This window comes from Colobus angolensis, unplaced genomic scaffold (genome assembly GCF_000951035.1).
Source record: "Colobus angolensis palliatus isolate OR3802 unplaced genomic scaffold, Cang.pa_1.0 Scaffold116, whole genome shotgun sequence".
NCBI classification, from domain to species: Eukaryota; Metazoa; Chordata; class Mammalia; order Primates; family Cercopithecidae; genus Colobus; species Colobus angolensis.
The window spans coordinates 1,036,003-1,062,172 of NW_012112697.1; the positions used below are offsets into that span (position 1 = coordinate 1,036,003).

The 26,170-nt window shown below is 46.3% G+C and overlaps 1 protein-coding gene across 1 annotated transcript in view; it reads right to left on the reverse strand.

Moving 5' to 3' along the window:
- SNX29 (sorting nexin 29) overlaps positions 1–26,170 on the reverse strand; it is a 577,448-nt gene that overhangs the window by 86,901 nt on the left and 464,377 nt on the right. The window contains exon 18 of the mRNA XM_011962337.1: positions 4,336–4,476. Coding sequence (XP_011817727.1) covers positions 4,336–4,476 — 141 coding nt within the window. The remainder of the gene's footprint in view (positions 1–4,335; positions 4,477–26,170) is intronic.

Sequence of the window (26,170 nt, forward strand, 5' to 3'; positions counted from 1 at the left end):
GGAGGGAGGGAAGGAGGAAGGAAGGAAGGAAGGAAGGAAGGAAGGAAGGAAGGAAGGAAGGAAGGAAGGAAGGAAGGAAAGAAATGAAGCTCTATCAACCCGAAAACGTCTTGTCTAGAGATATGCCATAATTCCAAGTGGACAAGTGAGTTATCCCTGAAGTAACCCAATCAAAGAAAAGATTCTGACATGGCAGGTTTTTCTGGGCCAATTTAGAATCAACACACTCCAGAGATTTTGCCCTTGGGATATTAAAGCAGGTGTCCTGAGTTATTAGGCCCAGTGGGACTAGCATAAGCTGGGCCTTGAAATAAATTCACCAATGGCCTCTGTTGGGTGTCGAAGGTTCTGCATCTTGACTCAATACTCCTTTGGAAATGGGAAGAATCACTCAGATCTGTCCCGAGCAGCAGCTAAGGTGGATTTAAGGGAAGTGTGTATGTCTTAGTCAAATGCAGAGAAAAAGAAAGAAGGAATCAAACGACAATCACGGGGCCAGGTATGGCCCTCCTGTTACTCACGCCTGTAATCCCAGCACTCTGGGAGGCCCAGGCAGGCGGATCACTTGAGATCAGGAGTTTGAGACCAGCCTGGCCAACATGGCAAAACCCTGTCTCTACTAAAAATACAAAAATTAGCCAAGTGTGGTGGTGGGCGCCTATAGTCCCAGCTACTCGGGAGGCTGAGGCAGGAGAATCACTTGAACCCAGGAGACAGAGGTTGCTGTGAACTGAAATTGTGCCACTGCACTCCAGCAAGGGCAACAGAGCAAGATTCGGTATATATATACGTATAAAAGTCAATCACAGTTCAACCAGCTTATTGAAAGCTAATTAAAAGTTAAAAGCAGCACAGGCTAGAAATGGAGCTGTGGCCCCAAAACTACTCATGACCTGAGCGGTCAGATCCACCCCCACCACGGGGAACAGGACCATAAATCCGGTTAAGAGCCAGCTGCTGCACTTGTACCAGCTGGTCATTATTGGGCCAGGCTCACTAAGATGGTGTCTTTTATTCCCAAGCTTCTTATGTGCAAATAGAGTTATGTTGGGGGGAGAAAAGCACATTGCTCAGTGGACAGAGGCTTCACAAGGGAAAGGTCCGCCGCTGTGAGGAGCCAGCCCCGGGATTAGCAGGGGCAGATCGTCTCTCTAGCCTGGGGATGAGGGTGGACAGCATGAAGCAGACCCAGTTCCCTGCTCCAGAAGCAGAGGTTGCGGTGAGTCGAGATCGCATCACTGCACTCCAGCCTGGGAACAGAGTAAGACCTCGCCTCCAAAAAACCAAACAAACAACAACAACAATAACAACAACAAAACAGTTCCCAGCTCCTGCACAGGAGAGACCCAGGACATCTTCATGTTCTCTTTCTACACGACGCAACTCCGGAAAAACCCTCCCACTCCTCAGGGCTCAGCCTCATCTCGCTAAACTCAAATCCAGTGTTTTCAGGACTGGTGAGATTTGCTTTGTCTTAGGTTTTGTGTAACTGGGGGGCTTGAGAAGGGAGGAGGTGGGAAAGGAGTTGAGGCTGCAGAGAAAGCATGGAGCAATGTCTAACATGTGGTGGGTGCAATAATGGCTCCCACAGACATCCACACCCAAATCCCCAGAATCTCTCATGACCAAAGGGACTCAGCAGATGTGATTAAGTGAAGGATCTTGAGATAAAGGGTAGGGCCGGGGGATTATTTTGGATGATCTAGGTGAGCCCAATGCGATCAAAGGGGAATTCTAAGAGGAAAAGGGTCGGAACCAGAGAAAAATGTGACTGTGATGACGGAAGCAGAGGGCCGAGTGATGTCTTTGAAAACAGAAGGCCATAAGGCAAAAATGAAGGTGGCCATGAGAAGCTGAAAAAGCAAGGAGCGAACTCTCTCCTGGGGCTCCCGAAGGAAGAGGCCTGGCTGACGCCGTGATTTTAGCTCTGCGCTCATTTTGGACATCTAACCTCTGGAATTGTAAGACAACAAATTTGTTCTAGGTCCCTACATTTGTGGTGATTTGTGACAGCAGCGGCAAGAGGAAACTAACATAGCAAGTGTTGACTCAACATTGGTGATAGGTTTTTGGAAACTAAGACTTCAAGCTAAATACAGTACTTTATGCCCTAGGAACTGAACTCTTGTTTGTATCAATTTGTCCATGGTAAAGTTCATTTTATAACACAATACATCATATTCCTTAAAGCTGCAGTTCCCAGGCACCCCCAGACAATGTTAAGTCAGGACAATGTAAAGCCATAACCTAAGACTTTTCCTCATCCAAATCCCCTCATTTCCACCTTGTGCTATAATGGCGTTCCCTTAGCACGAGACGCAGGCAGGTTCTGCGAAGAAGCTGTCACGGAAGGGCCACTCCAGGATCGTGTTTCTTGCACATAAGAATGTCTTATAATTTGGTAATATCCTGGTTAGCAGCATGTTGTTTCATGACATTTTAGGGCATTCCGAGTGAGTCCCGAGATTTGTGTGAGCCCATGGGTCATTAGATTAAATCAATATATAATTTTCCCCTCTTTTCAAAAGAATTCTTGTACTCCTTGCTACGAACAAGTATAGAGTTTCCGTCTGCCATGTGTAGCGGTTCAGCTCTACTTCTCCTCAACAGAAAAATGAAGGACAAATGTATTCTGGGCCCGGGATAAACCTGGTTTGTAACTGTTTACATTCAGATTGAGCAGACCTTGGCGTGATCAGGTTTCAATCTGTTTTATACGTAGAAATCTACACACATGTAAACGTAAAGGTTGGGAATAGATTTCCCTATGAAATTCCCAAGCGCCAGGAGTGGGTTATGGAAACTCTTGCTCTGTGTTTTTGCGATAAAGGTCAAGGAAATCCTAGCACGGTACCTCCTGAAGACAGAAACTAGGGATTCGCCCCATATGGCATCTGCCACATGCCTTTGTCAAAAGATAGAAGGGCAGTCCTCATACTTCCTCATGAACAGCATCACCTAGAGGGCTTGTTCAACCCAGACTGCAGGCTCTCAACCCCAGAACTTGTGAATCAGCAAGTCTAGGGTGAGCCCAAGAACGTGCATTTCTAACCAGCTCCCAGGGGCTGCTGCTGCTGCTGCTGGCTGGGGCCACACTTTGAGAACGACCATGGCAGAGAGATCATGCTCAATACAATGCCCGATGTCTTACACGTCCTGAGAAAGGTCATGGCTCTGCCTCCCAATCGGACTTTCCCTGCCAAGCTATTGAACACATACCTAAATTGATGAAGCGCCTCTGTCTCCTTCTTGACTCTAAGCCAAAGGTTCTCCAGTTTGGCCGCAGAGTGCAATCATTAAGACAACTATTCAACCCCTCTACGGCCAGGCCTCACTTCAGATAAATCAGAATGGGGATGGAGGTGGGTCACAGGCAGTCCTCAGTGGTTTTCACAGCTCCCCAGGGGATCCAAAGTGCAGCCATGACAGAGAACTGCTTCCCTAAGCAAACATAAGGAGTGACATCATGATGCCTCCTGGCTGAAGCTGACCATTTGACAGGGCTCCAAGCCAGGTCTAGACACAGGTCTGTCTTCTCCAGGGATGGACCCAGCCCTTTGCACAATGACACACAATTGGTGCCCAATTAACGACTGCTGAGTAAATAATACTAATCAACCAACAATTTGATTTGATTGATTGCAATCAATCACACAAGGTGCTTGCAGAGGGCCAGCACCTCCTTCCTCAAGGGTACCAGGATGAATACACAGAGGTAAATTGGGTCACCATAAATCATTAGCCTTCACGAGGCAAATAAACATATAACAACAACAACAACAACAAACTCCTCTGAGAAAGTTCGACTCCAGAGTCACAAGTTGAAGTGAACATCATGACAACGATGGATGAAAACTAGAAAAGCATTTTTTGGTCCAGAACAGGGGTTGGCAAACTAACCTACAGGCCAAATCCAGCTGCTATCTATTCTCAAAAATAAAATGCTATTTGGCACACAGCCACGCTCATTTGTGTCTGCACTGTCTATGGGGGCTTACATAGGACCCCCGCAGAGGTGAATATTTGCCACTGAAATAGTACAGTCCCCAAAGCCAAACATATTTACTCTCTGGCCCTTTAAAGAAAACATTTTCCAACTTCTTGCCCTAGAGAAATGAGAGGACATACACACACACACACACACACACGACGTAATGGTCAAAGTCTTTAGGTGGTGGAATTATGAGTGGCTATTTCTTTTCTCTATTTTTTTCTTATATCCGCCAACTTTTCTTTAAGGAGCATGTGTTTTTAAGTAACGGACTAAAGAAGAAGAATAAATAATCCATTTTAACGCAGGCAGTGACAAGTAAGCTTCCCGGCGTGGGACGGTACCTTGTTTCCGATGGCCTTTTTGGGTGGGAAGTTGTAGGCCCTCACTTGAGGGTACTTGTTTTGTAACTTGTGGTGCAAACTCCTGAACTCTGTGTATCGGCGATAGATGTTCCATTCATCGTCTTTTATCCGGATGTAGACCTGTCAAGAAAGAGACAGAAAACGTAAATTCCTCTTAAAACCCTTATTATAAAGGAGTAGGATTTCGGCAATGCCTTCCCCAAGAAAACCAGTTGCAGCAGGAGTCACATCTGTGTTACACACCACTGGATGCCCAGTTCCTGGCATAGAGCAGGGACTCATTGGTGCTGTCTGAACAGATGGCTACAGGAAAGAATGACTAAATCAGGCAAGTTATGGGAACAACATACTGTATGCTGTTTTCCCAATATCAACAGAGATCCACAGCCCAATAGCAGAGATGCATTTTCATGTTTCTGTCATGTGTGTATTGCAGCACTAACAGCTTGCTGGTGAGAGGCTAGTCAACCTTTCTGGCCACTTGTTTCCTCATCTATAAAACAGAGCTGAGAGCAGCACCTCGCTCCAAAGGTGGTTTGGAGAGCAATGCAGTGGTGCCTGGGACCACTCCGACCACCACAAAGACGAGGTGCAATTCAGTTTCAGAAAGAAGGGAGGGGGCCAGAGCTGAGATCTGCCCCACTACACAGAAGGCCGTGTCCAGATGGGATAAGCATAACCAGGACATAGAATTTCTCATTTTAATCAAGTTATGACTCCTTAGAGAATACTCTGGGGATACAAAATGTGAGGGCTATTTCATCAGCTTTTTATAGGCCTTAGTACCTTCCAGAGGCAAGTAGTGACTTCATCACCAGGAAAAATAGAGAAGCAGGAGAGACATCAATCCATTTTTTTAAATTACATGAGTTAAGAACAGCCCAGAGAGAAAAGTCCCCAAGGATAAAAGGATACTGTAATTTACACTCCATGAATGTCAATACACATCTTTAAAACCTGTATGACCATGAAAAGAGGCATCTCTAATGTGAGCGATAAATTCTGTTCCTACGTGAAAGCCACCCATCAGCCCCAAACACAGACATTATGTGTTCGAACTCTGGTATGGCGACCAGAGAATGTCTCACATTATTCTCTGAACAGGAGGAAGGACTAGAGACTCAAATCACAACCAATGTTTCAATTAACGAATGGATAGATATTTTCAATGGAGTGAGATGGAGAAACAGAATGCCTATCAAGTTTACAGAAGTCCCAGGGTCTCTGATGACCTTAAGGAGCAATAATGTCATCCCATTATTGTCAACGTCACATCACCACACCTACAGTCAGATCAGCTACTCAAGGCTTCTTCAACAAACGAGAAATATTCATCTCTAATTTGTTCAAGGTAATGTTTGAGGGGTCTTTGTATGAACAGCTGAATGCAGTTCTTATCCTATATATCTTTTCCTTTTATTAAAATGAGACAGAGTCTTACTCTGTTACCCAGGCTGGAGTGCAGTGGCATGATCTCAGCAACCTCCGCTGTTAGTGCTGCAATACACACATGACAGAAACACAAAAATGCATCTCTGCTATTAATTGGGCTGTGGATCTCTGTTGACATTGGGGAAAATAGCATACAGTATGTTGTTCCCATCATTTGCCTGATTTAGTCATTCTTTCCTGTAGCCATCTGTTCAGGTTCAAGCGATTCTCCTGCCTCAGCCTCCCGAGTAGCTGGGATTACAGGTGCCCACCACCACAGCTGGCTAATTTTTTGTATTTTTAGTAGAGACGAGGTTTCGCCATGTTGGTCAGGCTGGTCTTGAACTCCTGGCCTCAGATGATCTGCCTGCCTTGGCCTCCCAAAATGCTGGGATTATAGGCGTGACCCACCACGCCTGGCTGTCACCCTATATATCTTGAATGGCCCATACCTGCTTATGATATATTCTTATAAAAGTCCAAACATCCCTTGGAGAGTGGCAAGTTCAATCACTTCTCTGGTCATTGTTTGGACGAACGGAGGCAAGATGGTGCACTTCCGGGTTCTTCATCCCCCCCTCCCAACTTTTCCCGCGCGCGCGAAAATGCAGCCGGCCACCAAGGAAGGTGCAGACCAACTGGGCATGCACCAGGTGACGTCAATCCGAAGAGACCAAGATTTACCTGGTCGCACCTGCGGAACGCCCCCGACACGCCCGTGCCCCGCCTATTGCCCTCCCACTCCTAGAAAAGCCGCTCTCCACCAGTGAGCCACGCGGTCTTCCTCCAGCCCCACTGAAGTCGGGATGCAGGAACCCCGCCCGAGAGCCCCACGAGGGGGGGGACTCTGTCGGCCTTCTTTGCCGGAGGCCGACAGACTTCTTCCCCACACCTTAGGTTACCAAAATAAACTTGCAGTTTTGCTCCTGACCTTTGCCTACTTGCTGGTTCTTTTGTGCTCGCTCTGGTGGTCTTAGAAAAACAAGTCAGTCATCATACGTAATACTAATTTTCTAGATCGGGGTGGGCAAACTATGGCCCATGGGCCCAATGCAGCCACATTCATTTGTTTTGGCTGCTTTTGCAGTAAAGACAGTCCCTCACTTAGGATGGTAATTGTCTTGCAATTTTTCAAGTTTATAATGGTACAAAAGCAATAAGCATTCAGTAGAAACCACACTTCAAATTTTGACCATTTTTCTAGGCTAGTGATGTGCAGTATATTTTACATGAGTTGTTCAATACTTTATTATAAAGTAGGCTTTGTGTTAGATGATTGTGCCTAACTATAGGTGAATCTAAGTGTTCTGAACAGGTTGAAGGTAGACTCAGCTGAGCTATGTTGTTCACTAGATGAAGCGTATTAAATGCATTTTCAACTTGCGATATTTTCAACTTACGATGCGCTTATCCGGACATAACCCCATCATAAGTCAAGGAGCTTCTGTACAGCAGAGTTAAGAAGCTGAAACAGACCATACAGCCTGCAAAGCTAAAAGTATTTTTTCTGGCCCTTTACAGAAAGAGTTTGATAACCCCCAATCTAAACAATCAAGAAGTCATTATTGTTATTTTTCCACCAGCATATCCAAGATCTGGTGTGGACAGGGACAGTCCTTCCCAAATCTTACCAGCCACTGGGTGGGCTACATTAACAACCCGAGTGAGGCCCAGGAATCCCCAAAGCAACCAAAGCTTCTCCAGTGATTGACAAGTGGGCAATTTCAAGAACCCCGAAGTAATGCACAAACTCACCCGTCAGACAAGCCATGCAACCTTTCTCGTCATTCATTTCCTCATCTGCAAAATGGAGCTGAGAACAGTATCTCCCACCCAAAATGATATGGAAAGAATTCAGGTATACAAACAGTGCAGCTATGCCCGGGACCACACGGGCCCCGCTACAGACGGGGAGGAACTGGGCTTGGGTTAGGAATGAGTAGGCTAAGGTCAAGATCTGGACTTGCAATTGTCAGCTCAAGTGAACAAAAGGTCACATCCAGATGGGACCAGCACACGTGGGCGTACACCTTCTTTATTGTAACCAAGTAGAGAAAACATGAGCACTGCTTCACCAGCCTTTTACAGGCCCTAGTATCTTCCAAGGATATACGGCAACTATAATACATCACAAGCGAAACCAGAGAAGTGAGAGAGAGATCAATGCAATTTAAAAAATTACCCGAGTTAAGAAAAGCCTACAGGGTAAAGCCTCCAATGATGAATGGCCATTGTAATTTACATCAGTGAATGTCAATACGCGTCTTTAAAACCTCTTTAACGTAATAATAAAAACAAGTCTCTCTCCTGTGAGTGATAAATTCTGACTCTACATTTTTCATAAAGGGCACGTAAAAGCCCACTGGTTTTGCTCCCTGGAGGCCTGAGTCTCCCCCTTCTCCAACTGCTCTCTCTCCACCGTCCACATGGGCACCTTCTCTCCTGCCCACGCCCTGCCTCTTCCCGGAACACACATGCGCACTCCCAGGCCTGCATGTTTCATGTTTAGGCCAATGACTCCAAAATCTGTATCTCTAGTCTGGACCTCTGATACAAACTCCAGACCAGGACTGGATATCCCCTAGGTACCTACAACTCATCAGGCCTAAATCTGCACCCAGGATCTGCCCACCTATTATGTGTTGAGTCCTATCCCAGGCACTTCACGCACCTCACTGACCAGTCTCATGTTAATCTGCAAGGGTGATGGTACGAACACTCCCTTTTCAGATGAAGTAATGGGCTCAGAGAGGTCAGATCACTTGCCCAGGGTAGGTGGGGAGATAAGGAATTTGAACCCATGGCTACCTGCCCTCTGCCTCTAACACTTTCTATCACAGTGTTACCGGACAGGGATTCTGATCCAGACCCCAAGAGAAGGTTCTCAAATCTCAAGCAGGAAATAATTTAGGGCAAGACTGTAAAGTGAAAGCAAGTTGATTAGGAAAGTAAAGGAATAAAGAACCACTACTCCATAGACAGAGCAGCCCCGAGAGCTGCTGGTTGCCCATTTTTATGGTTATCTCTTGATTATATGCTAAACAAGAAATGGATTATTCATGCCTCCTCTTTTTAGACTATATAGGGTAATTTCCTGCTGTTGCCATGGCATTTGCAAACTGTCATGGCGCTGGTGGGAGTACAGCAGTGAGGATGACCAGAGGTCATTCTCGTCGCCATCTTGGTTTTGGTGGGTTTTGGCCAGCTTCTTTACTGCAACCTGTTTAATCAGCAAGGTCTTTATGACTTGTATTTTGTGCCGACTGCGCATCTCATCCTGTGACTTAGAATGCCTAACCATCTGAAAATGCGGCCCAGTAGGTCTCAGCCTCATCTTACCCAGCCCCTATTCAAGATGGAGTTGCTGTGGTTCAAACATCTCTGACAACAGCAGTCTGCTGCAGTTACCCAGAATCCTGAAGGCGCCAGCAATGTGGGTAGCCAGAACCAGGAGCCCTTGCCTTGTTCTCCTGAAGCCCAGGCACCTCTCTGCAGACCCTGTGTTCTCGGAAAGGTCTCCTTGCTATCAGACGGTCCAATCTCACCTCATTTGTGCCTCTCCCTTTGGATCTAATCGAATTCAGTCTAATGCCATTAAAATTACCCGAAATTACCCAAATGGCTGATCCACAACGATAATGCTCCAAACATCCAAAGTTAGGAAACTTGCTCTGCAAATTAACCTGTCCCTCAATTACATATACTTAACTGAATCACGGACTTACTTCACCAAGGATTTCAAAGGGCTTAGGCCCCAAATTGTTAAGAGTCTTTTGTTTTGTTTGTTATTTTAGAAGCCTCTCCCCTGCAAATTAAGTTTGATCAGCCCCAATTCCTTCTGCTTGAGCGGTAAAGATAATAATTCCTCGGAGGGATAAAAAGAGTTGACCTCTTCTGACACAACCAAGTTCTCTTTTAAAACAAGCAATAAAAAACCACTTTATGTCGGATCTCCTCGACTCAGCAAAAGAAGATTAAATCGGAGGGTAATATCTATAATCGGGCATCGGGGCAAACACTCTCTTGTTCATTTTAGGAGGAACTTCAAATCTGAAGATTTCTTTTCCACTGAGAAGAATTACCCTCACAACGTCTGTAATAACAGTGGAGGTAAAGGGAGGTTAAGGGGAGAAGAAAATGCAAAAACCTCAGTCCATCAATGAACAGAATCCAGAACAAGCTCGAGCACAGATAAGGTCTCAAGGAAACGCTTTCTTTTTAGAAGATGAAGAGCGTCTACCAGACTGTTCCTATGAGACTTTCCTGTGCCCTGTTCTAATCAATAGTGCTCTCCTGCAATGCTAAGCACTATCCCCTAGATTTCTTCCCTTTTTTTTTTTTTGAGATGGAGAGTCACTCTGTCGCCCAGGCTAAAAGTGCAGTGGCGTGATCTTGGTTCACTACAACCTCCGCCTCCTGGGTTCAAGTCATTCTCCTGCCTCAGCCTCCTGAGTAGCTGGGATTACAGGCACCCACCACCATGCCTGTATTTTTGTATTTTTGTAGAGACGGGGTTTCACCATGTTGGCCAGGCTGGTCTTGAACTCCTGGCCTCAGCTGATCCACCCACCTCAGCCTACCAAAGTACTGGGATTATAGGTGTGAGCCACCGCACCCAGCCTTCCTCCTGTTTTTGAACTTCACCTAAATGGAATCAGTGTGTGCTCCTCTGGGTCTAGTTTCTCTCACTCAGTACTGTGGACGTGAGATGCAGCTGTGTTGCTGTGTATGGCCCTCAAGTTCCTTTGCACTACTGCATAGTATTCCACTGCAGGAATATTTCCCTGTTTGTATCTACCTGTTGTGCTGGGGTGGACACCAAGGTTGTTTCCAGTTGCGACTTTGATGAATAAAGCAACTATGAACATTCACACGTGTGGCTTCTGCTCTCGTGTCTTTTGGGGTCATAGACTTCAGTGTGAAAAGTGAAATCATAAAGCGAGGAGGAGAAAACATGGCAGAATGTCTTCGTGACCTTGGGCGGGAGAAAGGAGTCTTGTGCAGGGCACAAAGGAGCCTTCTGGGTGCTGCAAACAGCCAGGATCTGTATCTGGGCAGTGGTTATGAATGTCTATACAGACGTGAAATTAACTGAACTATAAACTTAACATTTATACACTGATCATATTTATGTTAATCCTGAATTTAAAAGCAAAAACACAACAAAGCCCTGCCTTCACTGTCCTCGGGAGAGTGAGCTTTCACCCTAACTCGTGGGACGGGGAAGTCTAAGCCAGGCCATAAATGGGGCAGGAGGCGGTGCCAAAGCTCTGTGGGTGCGCATCCAGGGGGACCTGACACATCGTCATATGTCAGCATCAGGAGGGAGCCCAGACACTGGACTCTGGCCTGAGACAGAAATGGGTTTGAATTCCAGCTCCACCCCTTGCCAGACAAGGGATCCTGGATAAGTTAATTCACCTCTTCAAGCCGAGTCTCCATTTGGATAAATGAAGATAGTGCTAGAGGCTAAATCTTTGGGAGAGGAGAAGAACTGGGCAATTATATTCAGGACAACATTTTGTACACATACTAAAACATCTAACAACAAAGCAGTCAACATTCCAGGGTAAAATTTATCTCAGACACACACACACACGCACAAACATGCACTTCCACAGTGGGGTGGAAAAGAAGAAGTGGGGAGGGAGTCAGGCAGACAGAGAGAAAGAATGAAGATGTAAAAGCTTGCTTTAAGTGGTTGAAGCCCTCAATCTGGTTTGAGGGTGTGCCAAGCATAGGAATGGGCATTTTAGCCCAAAGCATATCAGATCTCAGGTGATCCTGCAAGAGGCAGAAAGGCAGCATGAAAGGGCACAGCTGTGTAGGGAGGGAGGCCTGGGTTCACATCCTCACAATTCCCTTTTCAGCTGCTGTGACCCTGGGGATGACATCCCACCTTGAGACTCAGCTTCTTCAACTGTTAGACAGGCCAGTGCCAATGTCACTGGGTGGTTGTGAGGTATCGTGCCTCGCCTATGCCTGGCAGGCAATAAGCAATGGCAGCTGTTAATACTGTAACCCTTATCACCTTCATCATCCGCTGCCTTTGTGTACATGAACTTCCCTATTACAGAATTAGGGCTAATTATAGGATGTGCAATCATGAAATTAAAGCAGGTAATTACCATGCCTAATTAATTGTCAAATGCTAGGCAGGCGGGGAAACACAAACATAAAGCACACTCTGTGGATTGGGCAGCTAAGCATCCCCTCTGCTTCCAGAAAATTCAACAGCAACAGCAGAGTTCAGGAAATGACCTTTCTGAGTGGGTTTCTGAGTGCTAAAACAAAACCCGGGAAGCGTTCCCCGGGCTTCTGACTCAGAACGAGCTCAGTGCACCTCTCTGTTGGCTGCAGGCCGGCCTGGGCATTTATCCAGCCCCTGCCACACAAGCCCCCAGGTTCCCGGGCAAGAGTGCTGTTTTAGGAGGAGGACCTCGTAGGAGATACTTGATGGATGTTGTAAACCCCTGCAAGGATCAGACCCCACAGAGAAACCCGCTGACATGAAGGCGGCGAGAACTCAGAAATAAAAGTCACTGACACACAGCGAATGTGGAACCAACACGTCAGGCTTCCTGCAGCATAAACCAAATGCCTCCCTCTCCGTTTCAAACTTCATGTAACTACTTAACGATCCAAAGTCCTGCACCTCAAAACTAAATACTTTTTTCTGCATGTTGTAATATTCAAGAGTGAAAACTAGTATTAACTGGAAGTTTCTTGGACATACGGAAAAAGTTGTACCATTTCACAACACCTGTCATGTGCCAGACATGTTACGCACAATGTTCACAAAAGCCCTGCGATTTATTTATTTTATTTTTTTTTTTGAGATGGAGTTTTGCTCTTCTTGCCCCAGATGGAGTGCAATGGTGCGATCTCAGCTCACTGCAACCTCTGCCTCCCGGGTTCAAGTGATTCTCAGCCTGCCTCAACCTCCTAAGTAGCTGGAATTACAGGCACAAGCCACCATACCTGGCTAATTTTGTATTTTTAGTAGAGATGGGGTTTCACCATGTTGGCCAGGCTGGTCTTGAACTCATGACCTCAGGTGATCCACCTGTCTTGGCCTCCAAAAGTGCTGGGATTACAGGCGTGAGCCACCCTGCACCCGGCTAGCCCTGCAACTTCGTATGCCTTAAAACAGATGTGGAGCAACTAAGAAATGTGCTCTATCTCCCGGGGAGTGAGCAGCGGAACTAGCATTGGGCCTTCAGTAATATGCTGCCCCCAAAGCCCATACCACATTTTCTCCATCTCAGAGAAAAACAAGTGCTATCAACTCTCTAAAACCCCGATCCCCTTTATGCAGATTGTTGAATGCAGAGAGAGTCAGATGACATGAGGATAACAACGATTTTTCAAAAAATGGTTTTGGGTTCCCAATTCATTTTGCTTCCTTAATAGCCAGGGAATGAAATGATTTGTGTTTTGGTTCAAGGCCTGTGTTAATGTATCCTAAAAAACTTTCCTTTTAATGAAATGGCTTCATGTGTTATTAACTATAAGTGTCCTCACTGCTAGAACAAAATGCCTGAATTACTGTATGGCCGTGCCGATAGAGGGATATTATTGCAGCCAAATGCCGAGAATAAGATGAATAACTCAGCCCAAGAAAAATGACTTTTCAGTTCACTGGGTTATGTAAATGAGACAGACTAGTACAAGAGGAAATGCATTATTTACTAAGAATTGCCAGCACCATTCCACAGACCTTTGAAAGAAGGATGCAGCGTAAAGGTTTGGATGTGGCAGAGACCCAGCCAGTCTCTGCTTTACCTGGCACCAAGGTACAGTAATTGTAGCTGAAGAGCAGCCTCTGTGTCTCGGAGAGAATTGAGGTGCACACATTATGTTCACTCCATTTCAGCCCATGCTCTACTGTCTCTGGACATTTGACTCAACGCTTCTGAACGTGGCATGGCGGGAACTGCCCAAAGACCAGCTTTCCAACCCCCCAACACTGCCTGTGCTGTTTTATTAGTTTTGAGACATGATGAGAACTGGACGCTAGGTTGAGGGTATGTACTCCTCCTTCAAGACCCTCCTCAAACCAGGTCTCTTTTGCCAATCCCCACTGTCCCCCAGGCAGAAGCTCCTCAGTCACCACCAGGTAGCCTGCTGTATACCAAGCTCAGGGCTGGGCCCTGGGGCTATCATGGAGAACAAAACCAGGCAGGATCCCCACCTCCCAGGGCTCAGTCCTTGAGGATCTCAGCCGACCTGATGCCAATAATCACCCATAGGAATATAGGCTTTCAAAGGGAGACGAGGGCTGCGGGAGGGGGCCTGGTTCTGCCAGTGGCACCATGCCTGGGAGTGGGGTTGGGTTCGCTGAGCTTTGACGTTTGATCTGGAACCAAAATATTGAGTCAGAGGTTGGGCATGGTGGCTCACACCTGTAATCCCAGGCTGAGGTAGGCAGATCACTTAAGGTCAGGAGTTCGAGACCAGCCTGGGCAACATGGTGAAACCCCATCTCTACTAATAGTACAAAAATTAGCGGGGCATGGTGGTGGGCGCCTATAATCCCAGGTACTCAGGAGGCTGAGGCATGAGAATCGCCTGAAACTGGGAGGCAGAGGTTACAGTGACCTGAGATCACACCACTGCATTCCAGCCTGGGTGACAGAGTAAAACTCCATCTAAAAAAAAAAAAGAAAACAAAGGAGTCAGAGTAGACAGTCCTGGAAGGGAAGCAGCTGTAGGGCAAAGGGCAGGGCAGAGGGGACATGTGGCAGGGGCTTGGGTACCAGGAGACAAGTGAAAGGAGGCTGGGGCAGCTGGAACAGGGAGGACGAGGGACCCAAGAGGATGCCGGAGGTGGCCAGGGCCCCGTCCGGGACGTTAGAGGATGATGAAGTGGGTGGAGCCACAGAGCGGGAGGCATAGCTGTTCCCTCTGCCTGGAATGCCCTGTCCTCGATGCCTATCCCCGTACTCCGTGAGGCTTCTGGCTCAACTATCACGGCTGACCCCAGCATGGACCACCATGTGGCATGCTAGGTAGACCTGTTTGTTGTCTTTCTCCTTCAACCAGAGGATCAGCTCCATGAGGACACGAATCTGGTCAATTTTATCCAAAGGAAGTACAAAAGACACACTCAGTATATATTCCTAGGACTAAATTTGTAAGAAGGACAGAATGAATGAAAGAAGGAAGGAACGGACAGGTCAGAGCTGATGCAGGCAGTGTATTTGCCTGTCCATGAGAGCACTGCCAGGGAGTGTCTTACTGACAGGTTCTGCCCCTCTCAATTCCACAAAAGCAGGATGTCACCTGTGTGTCTGTGCGTGTGCCTGATAGATACATGTCAAATACACGAACCGGGGGTTGCTCAGCGCATGGGACTGTCCTCTACAGTTCTTACGGATTTGGAAGAGGAAAATGAGAGCATGGATCTTTGCCCTAGTGAGCCATAGCCATTTATATACAAATGGGTTTTCTTTCACTCACTTTTAGATTACTGGAGAGAGAACACAGATGTATGTCTCTAAGAGAAAAGGAAATATTTTTAGCACTACTGGCCATGGACCATGGTTGGCCCATTCACTTTTACTTGCCATAACCCCTGATGGAGAGGAATTTGCCACTCTCCCTTACTGAGTCTGAGGCACTGGTCTAGCACAGAGCTAGTTATTAGTGAAACAAGGACTGAAGCCCAGGTCTGCCTGACTTCATGGCCCACATCTTTGCATCACTGGCCACTGCCTTTTCCTTCACACCTAGGAAAGCTAGGGGAAAAGGTGGGCACTCTTATTCCCATAACTCACTGAATTTCTGGTTCAGGTGCCCACCCGTTGGCTCTAAAACAAAGTCTATGAGTAGATACGCCGTGGACTGGACCATTTCCAACAAAGGAAGATGCAAATGGCCTCTGTTAAAGGACTCATGGAACAGTCTCCGCTTTATGTCACCCTGCTAAGTTAATGGACTTGCCAATCCCCTCGGAACCCACCGAGGACCTCAGAGCCCAGGCAGCCAACTGCTATGGCCTCTTTCAGTCCCAACTGCTGCCAACACCAGTCCCTGCCAGAAAACTAAGGAGGAGACAACTTCAGAATGAAACTATCCATGCTTTGGTTCATGGCTGTTGGGCTGGGGCTCCAGGTAAATCATGGTGAGACAGAAAGCTGGCCTTTTCAAGGGAGTGGTGGACACGAGCAAGGCAGGAAGGCCCCTTTCAAAGATGCTCTGAAGACCAGGACTCCGGGAGGGGGTTACCACATCTGAAGGCAGCTTCATCTGGCAGTAGCCACTAAAAGTTGTCCCTCCTGCCGTATCTCTCTCCCATGATCCCTACGTTGCTGTATACACAGTTTTATTAAAAGTTCTAGCCTGATGTTACTATAAATGGGACTTTTCTCAATTTGTTTTTTCAGATGGTTCATTGTTAGTATATATAAACACACCAGATACTGTATGTTGACTTTGCATCTGACAACTTTAGTGAATTTACTTATTAGTTCTGGCAGTTGTGGGTTTGTTTTGTTTTGCTTTGGTGATCCCTTTAAGGTTTTCTATATGACATGATATCATCTGCACACAGAGATAATTTAACTTTTGCTTTTCCAATTTGGATGCCTTTTTTTTCTTTTTCTTGTCTAATTGCTCTGAATGGGGCTTCCAGTACTATATTGAACAGAAGTGGCAGGAGTAGACATCGTTGTCTTGTTCGTCATCCTAGAGCAAATGCTTTCAGCTTTTTACTGTTAAGTATGACGTTAGCTGTAGGCTTGTCACATATGGTTTTCTTATGCTGAGGTACATCCTTCTAACCTCATTTGTTGGGGGGGGTTATAGTGAAAGGATGTTGAATTTTGTCAAATAAAATACTTAGGAATAAACTTAACTAAGGAAGTGAAAGATTTATATGCTTAAAAGTATCAGACATTGATGAAATAAACTGAAAAAAAAAAACCCTGCAGAAAAATGGAAAGATATTCCAAGTTTATGGACTAGAAGAAATAATATTGTTAAAATGTCCATACTATATAATGTAATCTCTATCAAAATTCCAATGACATTTCACATAAATAGGAAAACAACCTTAAAACTCATACGGAAACACAAAAGACCTTGAATAGCTAAAGCAATATTGAGAAAGAACAAAGCTGGAGGTATCACAGTCCCTGACTGCAAACTATATTACAAAACAACAGTAATCGTTTGGTGCTGTCATTAAAAACAGATACATAGACCATCAGAACAGAACAAAGCCCAGAAATAAATCCACACATATATGGTCAACTAATCTGTGACACAGCCACCAAGAAAACACAACGGGGAAAAGACTGTCTCTTCAACAACTGGTGCTGGGCAAAATGAATATCTACCTTCAAAATAAGGAAATTAAACCGTTGTCTTACACCATATAAAAAATTATCATGAAATAGATTAAAGACTTAAGTGTAAGATCTGTTAAACTCCTAGAAGAAAATACAGGGAATGAGCTTTGAGACTCTGGTCTTGGCAGTGATTTTTTTGAATCTGTTGCCAAAGCACAAAGTAAGCAAAACAAAATAAGCTGGTCTACATCAAACTAAAGAGCTTGTGTGCAGCAAAGGAAACAAAATGAAAATAACCTATAAAGGAGAAGATATTTGCAAACCACAAATCTGATAAGGAGTTAATATCCAAAATATATACAGAAATCCCAAATAATCTGATTTTAACATGGGCAAAGGACCTGAATAGATATTTTTCCAAAGAAGACATACGTAGCCTACAGGTAGATGAAACGGTGCTCACATCACCACTCATCGGAGAAGTGCAAATCAGAACCACAATGAGATATCACTGCACACCTGTTAAGATGGCCCTTCTTCAAAAGACGAGAAACAAGTGTTGGTGAGGGTATGGAAAAAAGGAAACTCTTGTACACTATTGGTGGCAATGTAAATCATGGAAAATAGTACGAAGGCTCCTCAAACAAATAAAAATAGCACGACCATACAGAATCCAGCAATCCTACTTCTGGATATATATCTAAAGAAAGTAAGGCAGGTTGTGATGGCTGAGGCCTATAATCCCAACTCTCTGGGAGGCTGAGGCGGGAGGATCCCTTGAGGCCAGGAGTTCAAGACCAACCTGGGCAACACAGTGAGACTCCGTCTCTACAAAAAATTTTTAAAAATTAGCCAGGTGTGGTGGTGCATGCCTGTAAGTCCCAGCTACTCAGGAGGCTAGGGTGGGAGGATTGCTTGAGCCCAGGAGGTGGAGGCTGCAGTGAGCTGTGATCACATCACTGCACTCCAGCCAGGGTGTGAGAGCTGAGACCCTGTCTCAAATTAATTAACTGAAAAATAAAAGGAAACTTTAAAATAAAAAATGAAATTAAATCAGTACCTACAAGAGCTATCTGGACCCCCATACTTATTGCAGCATTATTCACAAGATATGGAAACAAACTAGGTGTCTGTCAACAGATGAATGGATAAAGAAAATGTCGTGTGTGTGTCTCTCTATATACACACACACAAAAATATACCACATATGGAATATATGTGGTACACACACACACATATATGCAGTGGAAAAATATTCAGCCATAAAAAGAGAAGGGAATTCTGCCATTTGTGACAACATGGATAAACCTGGAGGGGATTGTATTAAACCAGATAAGCCAGACACAGAAAGACAAATATTGCCTGACTTCACTTACAGGCGGATGTGTGAGTGAAGTTCTATGGATAAACTCATAGAAGCACAGAATAGACAGGGGTTACCATGGGCTGGGGGGATGGATAGGGGAGATGGGTGATGCTGGTCAAAGGGTACATCTTGTAACTTTCTTTTAGAAGATAAGTTCAGCGAATCTGATGACAGCACGGGGATTCTGGCTAACAATACTATGATACTGTTTACTTGAAATCTGACGAGAGAGCAGACTTTAAGTGTCATCATCTCACACACACACACACACACACACACACACGCTCTCTCTCGGGGAGGTAGTGGATATGTTATTCTGATTGTGGCAGTCATTACACAATGTATACGTATGTCAAATCCTCATGTCGTATGCTTTGAATATATACAATTTTTGTCAACATTTAAAAATTTAAAAACAATTTAGCTCTGCATCCCCACCCAAATCTCATCTTGAGTCGTAGCTCCCATAATTCCCACATGTTGTGGGAGGGGCCCGGTGGGAGATAATTGAATCACGGCGGCAGGTCTTTCCTGTGCTGTTCTCTCGTTAGTGAACAAGTCTCATGAGATCTGATGTCTTTATAAGGTGGAGTTTCTCTGCACAAGCTTCCTTTGCCTGCCACCATCCATGTAAGATGTGACTTGCTCATCCTCGCCTTCTGCCATGATTGTGAGGCCTCCGCAGCCATGTGGAACTGAGTCCAATTGAAGCTCTTTCTTTTGTAAATTGCCCAGTCTTGGGTATGTCTTTATCAGCAGCATGAAAATGGACTAGTATAGAGGTGATAGGCAATGAAAAAGTTCTAGCCTGGCCTGAGTTGTGTTGTGTGGATATGAGGCAGAGGCCCAGCTGTCACATCTGCGTTTGAGTAGCAATGCAGAGAAACTGCCTCCGCCCCCACCCCAAGTCAGAGCGACAATGACCGCTGGTGGGCAGCAGTGCCCAGGAGCCTCGCGTCCTAACAAGGGGCGTCTTCAGCATGTGCAGCAGCAGCAGGGGCTACAGAGAAAATCACAAGGGTCGAGTCCCTGAGTCCACGTGAAGCAGCTCCTGGGAAACTCAGAAATAGCCGGAGCCACTGCGATGGGAGCTAATTTCCGGCAATCAAGCTGCTGGGGGCTCCAGCGATCATAGCAGGGGATGTAAAAGGAAGTATGACTTCATCCTGCAGTCACATGTTGCAGTCTGGATATCTGAGTCATGCACATGATCCCCCCTTAGCCATGTGCATTGCTAAACTGGCTGCTCCATTTGCGGCACTGATATTCTGCAAAGGGCTTTCTGTTTCCCTGGGAAGGTAGAACAGGCTTCTGCTTCTCTCTTCATAGATATAAATACCTGCCAAGTCTTCCTGGGATGGGGGGAGGCAGCAAGGAACAGAAGCTGGAACCCTGTTTATTCTGAAATCATGGAATTGAGACACTGCTTATGATATATTGATAAGTATGATTCTAGTCACGTGTGTGTATGTGTATAATTAAATCCCCAGAAATAAGACTGGGATACAAATGAAAACATTAACAGTGGCTGCTATTTCTGAAGGGTGATAGATTTTTATTTTTCTTTATCTTTTTTCAAGATTTCAAAATTTTTTTCTTCTACTGAACAGACTTTGATAGCAGAAAAATTAAATTACTTATTTTTCAAGTAAGTGGGACTTCTGGTTGACACTGTGAAGACAATGCACCTCCAACCCTCCATCTTCTCCCCAAATGCAATCGGATGGAGGCTAAACTGCAGAGGTACTTGAAAAGGCATGGTCACCTCTGAAAATGAAAGGTGCGTCCCTATTGTTCAGGAACAAAGAGGCAATGTGCAAGAGTGAAGGAGGAAAGTGAAGCTGACCATGGAAGCAGGGTCCAGCCCAGGCTGCAGGGCCAGGGCTGAGAGCTCGCTGGGGACTAGACCCACGGCAAGAGATGGAGCCCAGCACCCAGAGCAGAGCCACAGCTGAGGCCCAGAGAGTTCAGGGTGTTTGAGATACTGATCTCCACACTGGCCTGAGTATTTCCTCATATACGAGAGAGAGTGAGTGTGTTTGTGTGCATATATATATATATATATATATATATATATTTTTTTTTTTTTTTTTTTTTTTTTTAGACAGAGTCTCACTCTGTCACCCAGGCTGGAGTGTAGTGGCGCAGTCTTGGCTCACTGCAACCTCCGCCTCCCAGGTTCAAATGATTCTCCTGCCTCAGCCTCCAGAGTAGCTGGGATTACAGGCATCCGCCACCATGCCCTGCTAATTCTGTATTTTTAGTAGAGACGGGGTTTCACCATGTTAGCCACGCTGGTCTTGAACTTCTGACCTCAAGTGATCTGCTCGCCTCAGCCTCCCAGTGCTGGGATTACAGGTGTGAGCCACGACGCCCGGCCAGCCTGAATATTTTCTATCATAAAAAATCTAAAGGAAAACTCCTCTTGGAAGATGTGATGCTTCAAATTGTTTTCCAGTCCCAAGCAGAATTGCTGTGACGGATGGGAGGTTACTTTTCACCCTGCAGCCTCAGCACCAGAGCCTTTGAAAAAACTTCTGATAGAGGAGACAAGTTTTAAGAGCAGAGTAAGTTTCCATTTGTCTTGGAGAGAAGGAGTGAAGGGCTGCGGTGACAACTTGCTCTGACTGCAAAATTCCACGCGGGCAGGAGGCCAGATGCACCTCTACCCCTCATCACAGTAACAGAAGCAGCAAAACCACCTCTGGAAATTCCTTCCAAGTCAGCCCAGCTGCACATTCACAGGTATCCAATCTCTTTAAGTTCAGCCAATGTTTATTGAGCACCTACTAGTCACCAGACTTGTGATGGCTCCAAGGAGAGATGCTGGGCTGAGTCAATAGTTCAGAGCAATGATTATGGGCACAATAAGACTAAGGCTGCCTGGGATAGAATCTTGATTTCATATTCTTATTAGTGGTATGACCTTAAGTAATTTGCTAAACCTCTCCACACATGCTTCAATTTCTTAAAGTAAAATGTGGGCAATTACCGCATCTACCTTCTAGGACTGTGTTTGAAAATCATCTACTTTGTTTAACACATAAATATTTAACAAAATTTGGCTATTACTAACAAAACCAATGTGCCTGTTCTAAAGAAGTTCACACATTTGGCTGGGTGCGGTGGTTCACGCCTGTAATCTCAGCACTTTGGAAGGCTGAGGTCAGGCGTTTGAGTCCGACCCGGCCGACATGGCAAAATTCTGTCTCTACTAAAAGTACAAAAATTAGCCGGGCATGGTGGTATGTGCCTGTAGTCCCAGCTACTCAGGAGGCTGAGGCTGGAGAACTGCTCGAACCTGGGAGGCGGAGGTTGCATTGAGCTAAGATCACACCACTGCACTCCAGCCTTGGCAACAGAGCGAGACTCCGTCTCAAAAAAAAAAAAAAAAGAGTTCACACATTTGTGAGGCAGGCAGCCAGCCAGCCAAAAAGTTACAGTCCAGTGGAATAAGTGTTATGGCAGAGGGACGCACAGGAGGCCAGAAGATAAGGAGAGGTGATACGGAATGCAGTTTCCTGGAGGAGGTGATGTCTGAGCAAAGTCTTAAAGGATGAAGAGGAGCTGGCCGGGGGAGGAGGAGGTAACAAGACGGAAGTCCAAACTAAAAATATAGAAGGAGTTTCCTACTTTGGTTTCACTAAGACCTTTCCAAATAAAATGTTCTCGACAATAAGAAATCAGTGAGAATGGCCTTAAAAACGATCTTGGCATTTGAACAAGCAATACCCTCAACTCTGAAAACACTAAAGAAATCACGATGCCCAGAAGACAGTTTTACAGTTTCCCTCCCTAAAGGAAAGTTGCAGCCGCACGAGGCCTGTTCGGCTGCATCCGGTTGCCAGACGTGGTTGGGTGATGAAGTCTCATTCAGCCAAACAGCTCTTGTGTGAAGGAATGGGCTGAGGAGGCCGTGATTCAGCTAGAACGGCCGTTAGCACGGCACCTTCTGATGTGATCATGAACGGCCCTCTCCCTCCTGCCACGGCTAACTGTGCTTTACAGAAATCAGGAGCTTCTCTGGCTGTGTGGAAGCTGAGCCATGCTTCATCTCGCCGTGCTTCTGTTCTGCATGCTCCCAACCACACCAGGAGCCATGCACTTCACTCCTAGAGAGGAACTCTGTGAGCCAGGCCGACGGTGTCACTGGCCTTTCTATCTTCTTAAGTCACAGACTCTTCGATTACCAGGAAGAAAAGCCAGTTCACTATGGCTTTGGGGAAATGGGGTATTACTGGAAGGGTACAAGGGTATCTCAAAAAGCCAAGAGCCAGAAAGGCTGCTGCGCCTCCTTAGGGGCAGGACCAGAGACCAGAAAGCCATGCAAGTCCAAGGCTAGCTGCGAGGCCACACTGCTCCGCTCCTCTACACGCCCAAGGGATCCTGCCTCCTTTCTGCAGGGTTGCTTTCTCCACCTCCTGAGCTCAGGGTCTAGACACGACACTCCCTCAACCCAGCCCCATGTGCAAGCAGACTGACCCAGGCTCTGGGGCATAATCCCACATGGTCCAGGAAGAAGCCTCCGTGCTTCCGAACAGCGGTGGTCTTTCACTGCCTGCCATTCACTTCCTCTTCTTCAATTCTCCTTTAGGGACCCGCTCTCCACCCGGCCTGTCTCTGGGCTCCCTGTCGGTCCCGCTCCAGCTCTGAGCCTAGAGTAGGCATGAGATCAAGGCTGGGAGAATCAAAGTCCTGCATGTACCACTGTGAGGGTGTTCCGCCCCATCCAGGCCGATCAGGAGCCTGTACGACAGGGAGAGAGCTGAGGGTTTTCATAGCCGCATTTCTTGGCCTGTGAGGATCTAAGCTCACAGCTACTGGTGAGCCCTACAGGAGAGGAACCTACCAGAGAACACACTACAGAGGGAGGCAGAACCTAAGGGGGAAATAGTGGGGAGGAGGATGGGGGAACGCAGGAAGTGTAAAGGGGGAGGAGTGGGGAGTAAAACAGGGGAAGGAGGAGAGAGTGAAACGATGGGAGGAGGCGGGAGTCAAACGGGGAAGAGGAGGTGGGGGAAGAAGACAGCAGGATGGGGCGGAGGAGGAGGGAGGGAGAAAGGGAGAAGGAAGGAGAATAGCTGAGACCCTGGATCAAGCAGATGTCATCATCTCCCTCCTGCCATGGCTAATGGTGCTTTATAGAAATTAGGAGCTTCTCTGGCTGCATGGAAGCTGAGCCACACTTCAGCTTCCATGGTGACCTGCTAATGGCCGTCCTTATATTTTACTTATACAAGGCAAAACATTGTTTTGTTTTAGCCAGTTCAAGGTAAGATTTTGCCACTTGTAATGAAAAGATCTGAGATCAACGGGAATCTGATTGGGCCAGTATCTGGGTAGTTTTCTCCTGCGTGGGTGCTCACTCTGGGCCAATAAGCTGTGGCCGGAGCCTGCCTCTGTGCATGTCTGCAGTGTGCACAGGAGGAGAAGGGGAATGGATTGTGACACACTCCAAAGGATACCTCTTCCTTGGTGCCCACAGCACTGCCCTTTCTGGGTTTAACTGGCCCTCTAACTTATCTACACAATTCAAAGCTCCTTCCTGTATCCTTCGCCGTGACTGTGAAATGTTGGTTGGGACAACCTTGTAGCCAACACCGAGGACAAATACTTCCTTTCTCCCTCTACAAACAGGACCAGTGGTAACTTACCAACAACAAAAAGTGCATAATAAATATGAAACCTTCAAATGAGTACTGATCTTTAATCAAAGAGCTGCAACTTCTCAGGCAGCCCCAGAAGCGAGACCACTTAGTGTCTGCGTAGGGCTTGCGTTTGATGCTTGTTCCTCCTCTGCAACCAGGCAAGGTTTCTGTCTGGGTTTCTCCAGAAGACTCTGCCTCCCTGTCCTGGTGTTATGGAGACCTGTCCCCCACCAAAATGCATTTAAGAGGCTTTAAATAATGCCAAGCAGATGGTGGTCAGCTCGGGGCAGATATGCTACAAAATGCCAAGGAAGGTCCCTCAGGGCTCACAGGTGGAACATCCCACTTCCCAATGGGCCTGAGGCTTCTCCATGTGCAGTGCAGAGCCCAAGGTGAAGCTGCTGAGGCTCTTCATCCATCTACAGATGCACAGGCTTTTTTGCACAGCTGCAAGACTGTGCTTATGGTCTTTAATCTTCCTCTGTGAAAAGCATCCAATTTAGGAATTTTTGCAGTAATCATTTCAGAGTAATGAAAAACAAACAGAACAATAGAACATTTCAGATGTGATAGGCGCACTCTCTGCACCTCTCTCTAATGTATGTTTAAAGAGACATATTAGTCATCGCGAGGAACCCTCTTTTGTCTCCCCACGCAATCAAACTGCGCCTGCATGCAGACCACAAACATCATAATACAGTTAATTTACCCAATGTACTCATTTCTCTCTCATAACAATGCCCGTAAGACAGCGCTCAATTTTGTTTTAAAATTTCCTCACATACAAGATGGGGCTGGGATGAACATTTTTCCATCTTGCTGGCTTGCAAAGCACCATGGTAGAGGCTAATGTGTGCCATTTTGCCTGGTCCAAGTCTTTTTATGGTGGGTAAATGAGGTGTGAACAGGGACTTACCCAAAGGCCCAGAGTGAGTGGTGTAGACGTGATTTGAACCTCTGTTTTTTCCAGCACCTAATCTGTGTTCTTCCTCCAGACCACCCTGTCCTTAAGCAGTAAAGAAAGAGCTCAGGCTCTAGACAAGACATTGAGGCATTGTGTGGGCCATTCTTGAGACCTGCCATATCTCTGCAAAACATAGGCAGACGCCTCCCAATCACTAAGAGTGGGGAGGCCCTACTCCAGAGAACAGAGGTTAAAGCGCAGGCTGCGGGAACTGCTGCCTCAATTAACCCTTGACTCCACTACCTGCCAGCTGGGTGACCCTGGCCAACCCACCTAACCTTTCTGAGCCTCAGTTTTAGCATCTATAGAGCGCGGACACTATTAGCACCCACCTAAGAGGGTTGTGATGTAATGCATGTGTAATGCATGAACGGTGTCTACTGTACTGTTATTAGCAATTCTGGAAAGGGGTTGAACTCTCCTTAAATGCTACATGAACACACAACGTGGCTTGACCTTACCGGAATGTATTGCTACTTAGTAAGGAGAAGAAAAGGGAAAAGGGGTCTGGTCTGATATCACAGCTTACTGCCCACTAAAAGAGGGTGGAATTATGGCAAAGGAGGCCTCAAGTGTCACAATCAACTCTGTCAATGCAATTCAAACACTGCTTTGGTCCCGAGATGCACAGTATTCTCTCTGGAGGCCATCGGCAAGACAAGATGCTAATGCCCCGGGCCTTCTGGGAGTTCAGAGGGTGCTCCTGAACAGCTCCCATCAACCCAGATATGTCTCTGTGAAGGCCAGGAGCTCAGAACCTTTCCACCTTTGGAAAAGCTCGTAATCCCGATGCATCCTCTCCCCGAAAGAAGGCAATTTCACACATCCTCCCAGGCACACATGCACATACCCCACCAGATACACATACATACATATGCTACCGGGTGCACACACTGTCAAGTACTCACACACATATCCCTTCAGGCACACATGCACACACCCCAGCAGATGCACATACATACACACACTAACAGGTGCACACATTACCAAGTACTCATACACTATCCCACCAGGTATACATCACTTCCACCAGATGCACACACACACACGTGCACACATGCCACCCAGCATACACCCTTACCCCACCCCAAAACTATCCTCTACCATCATT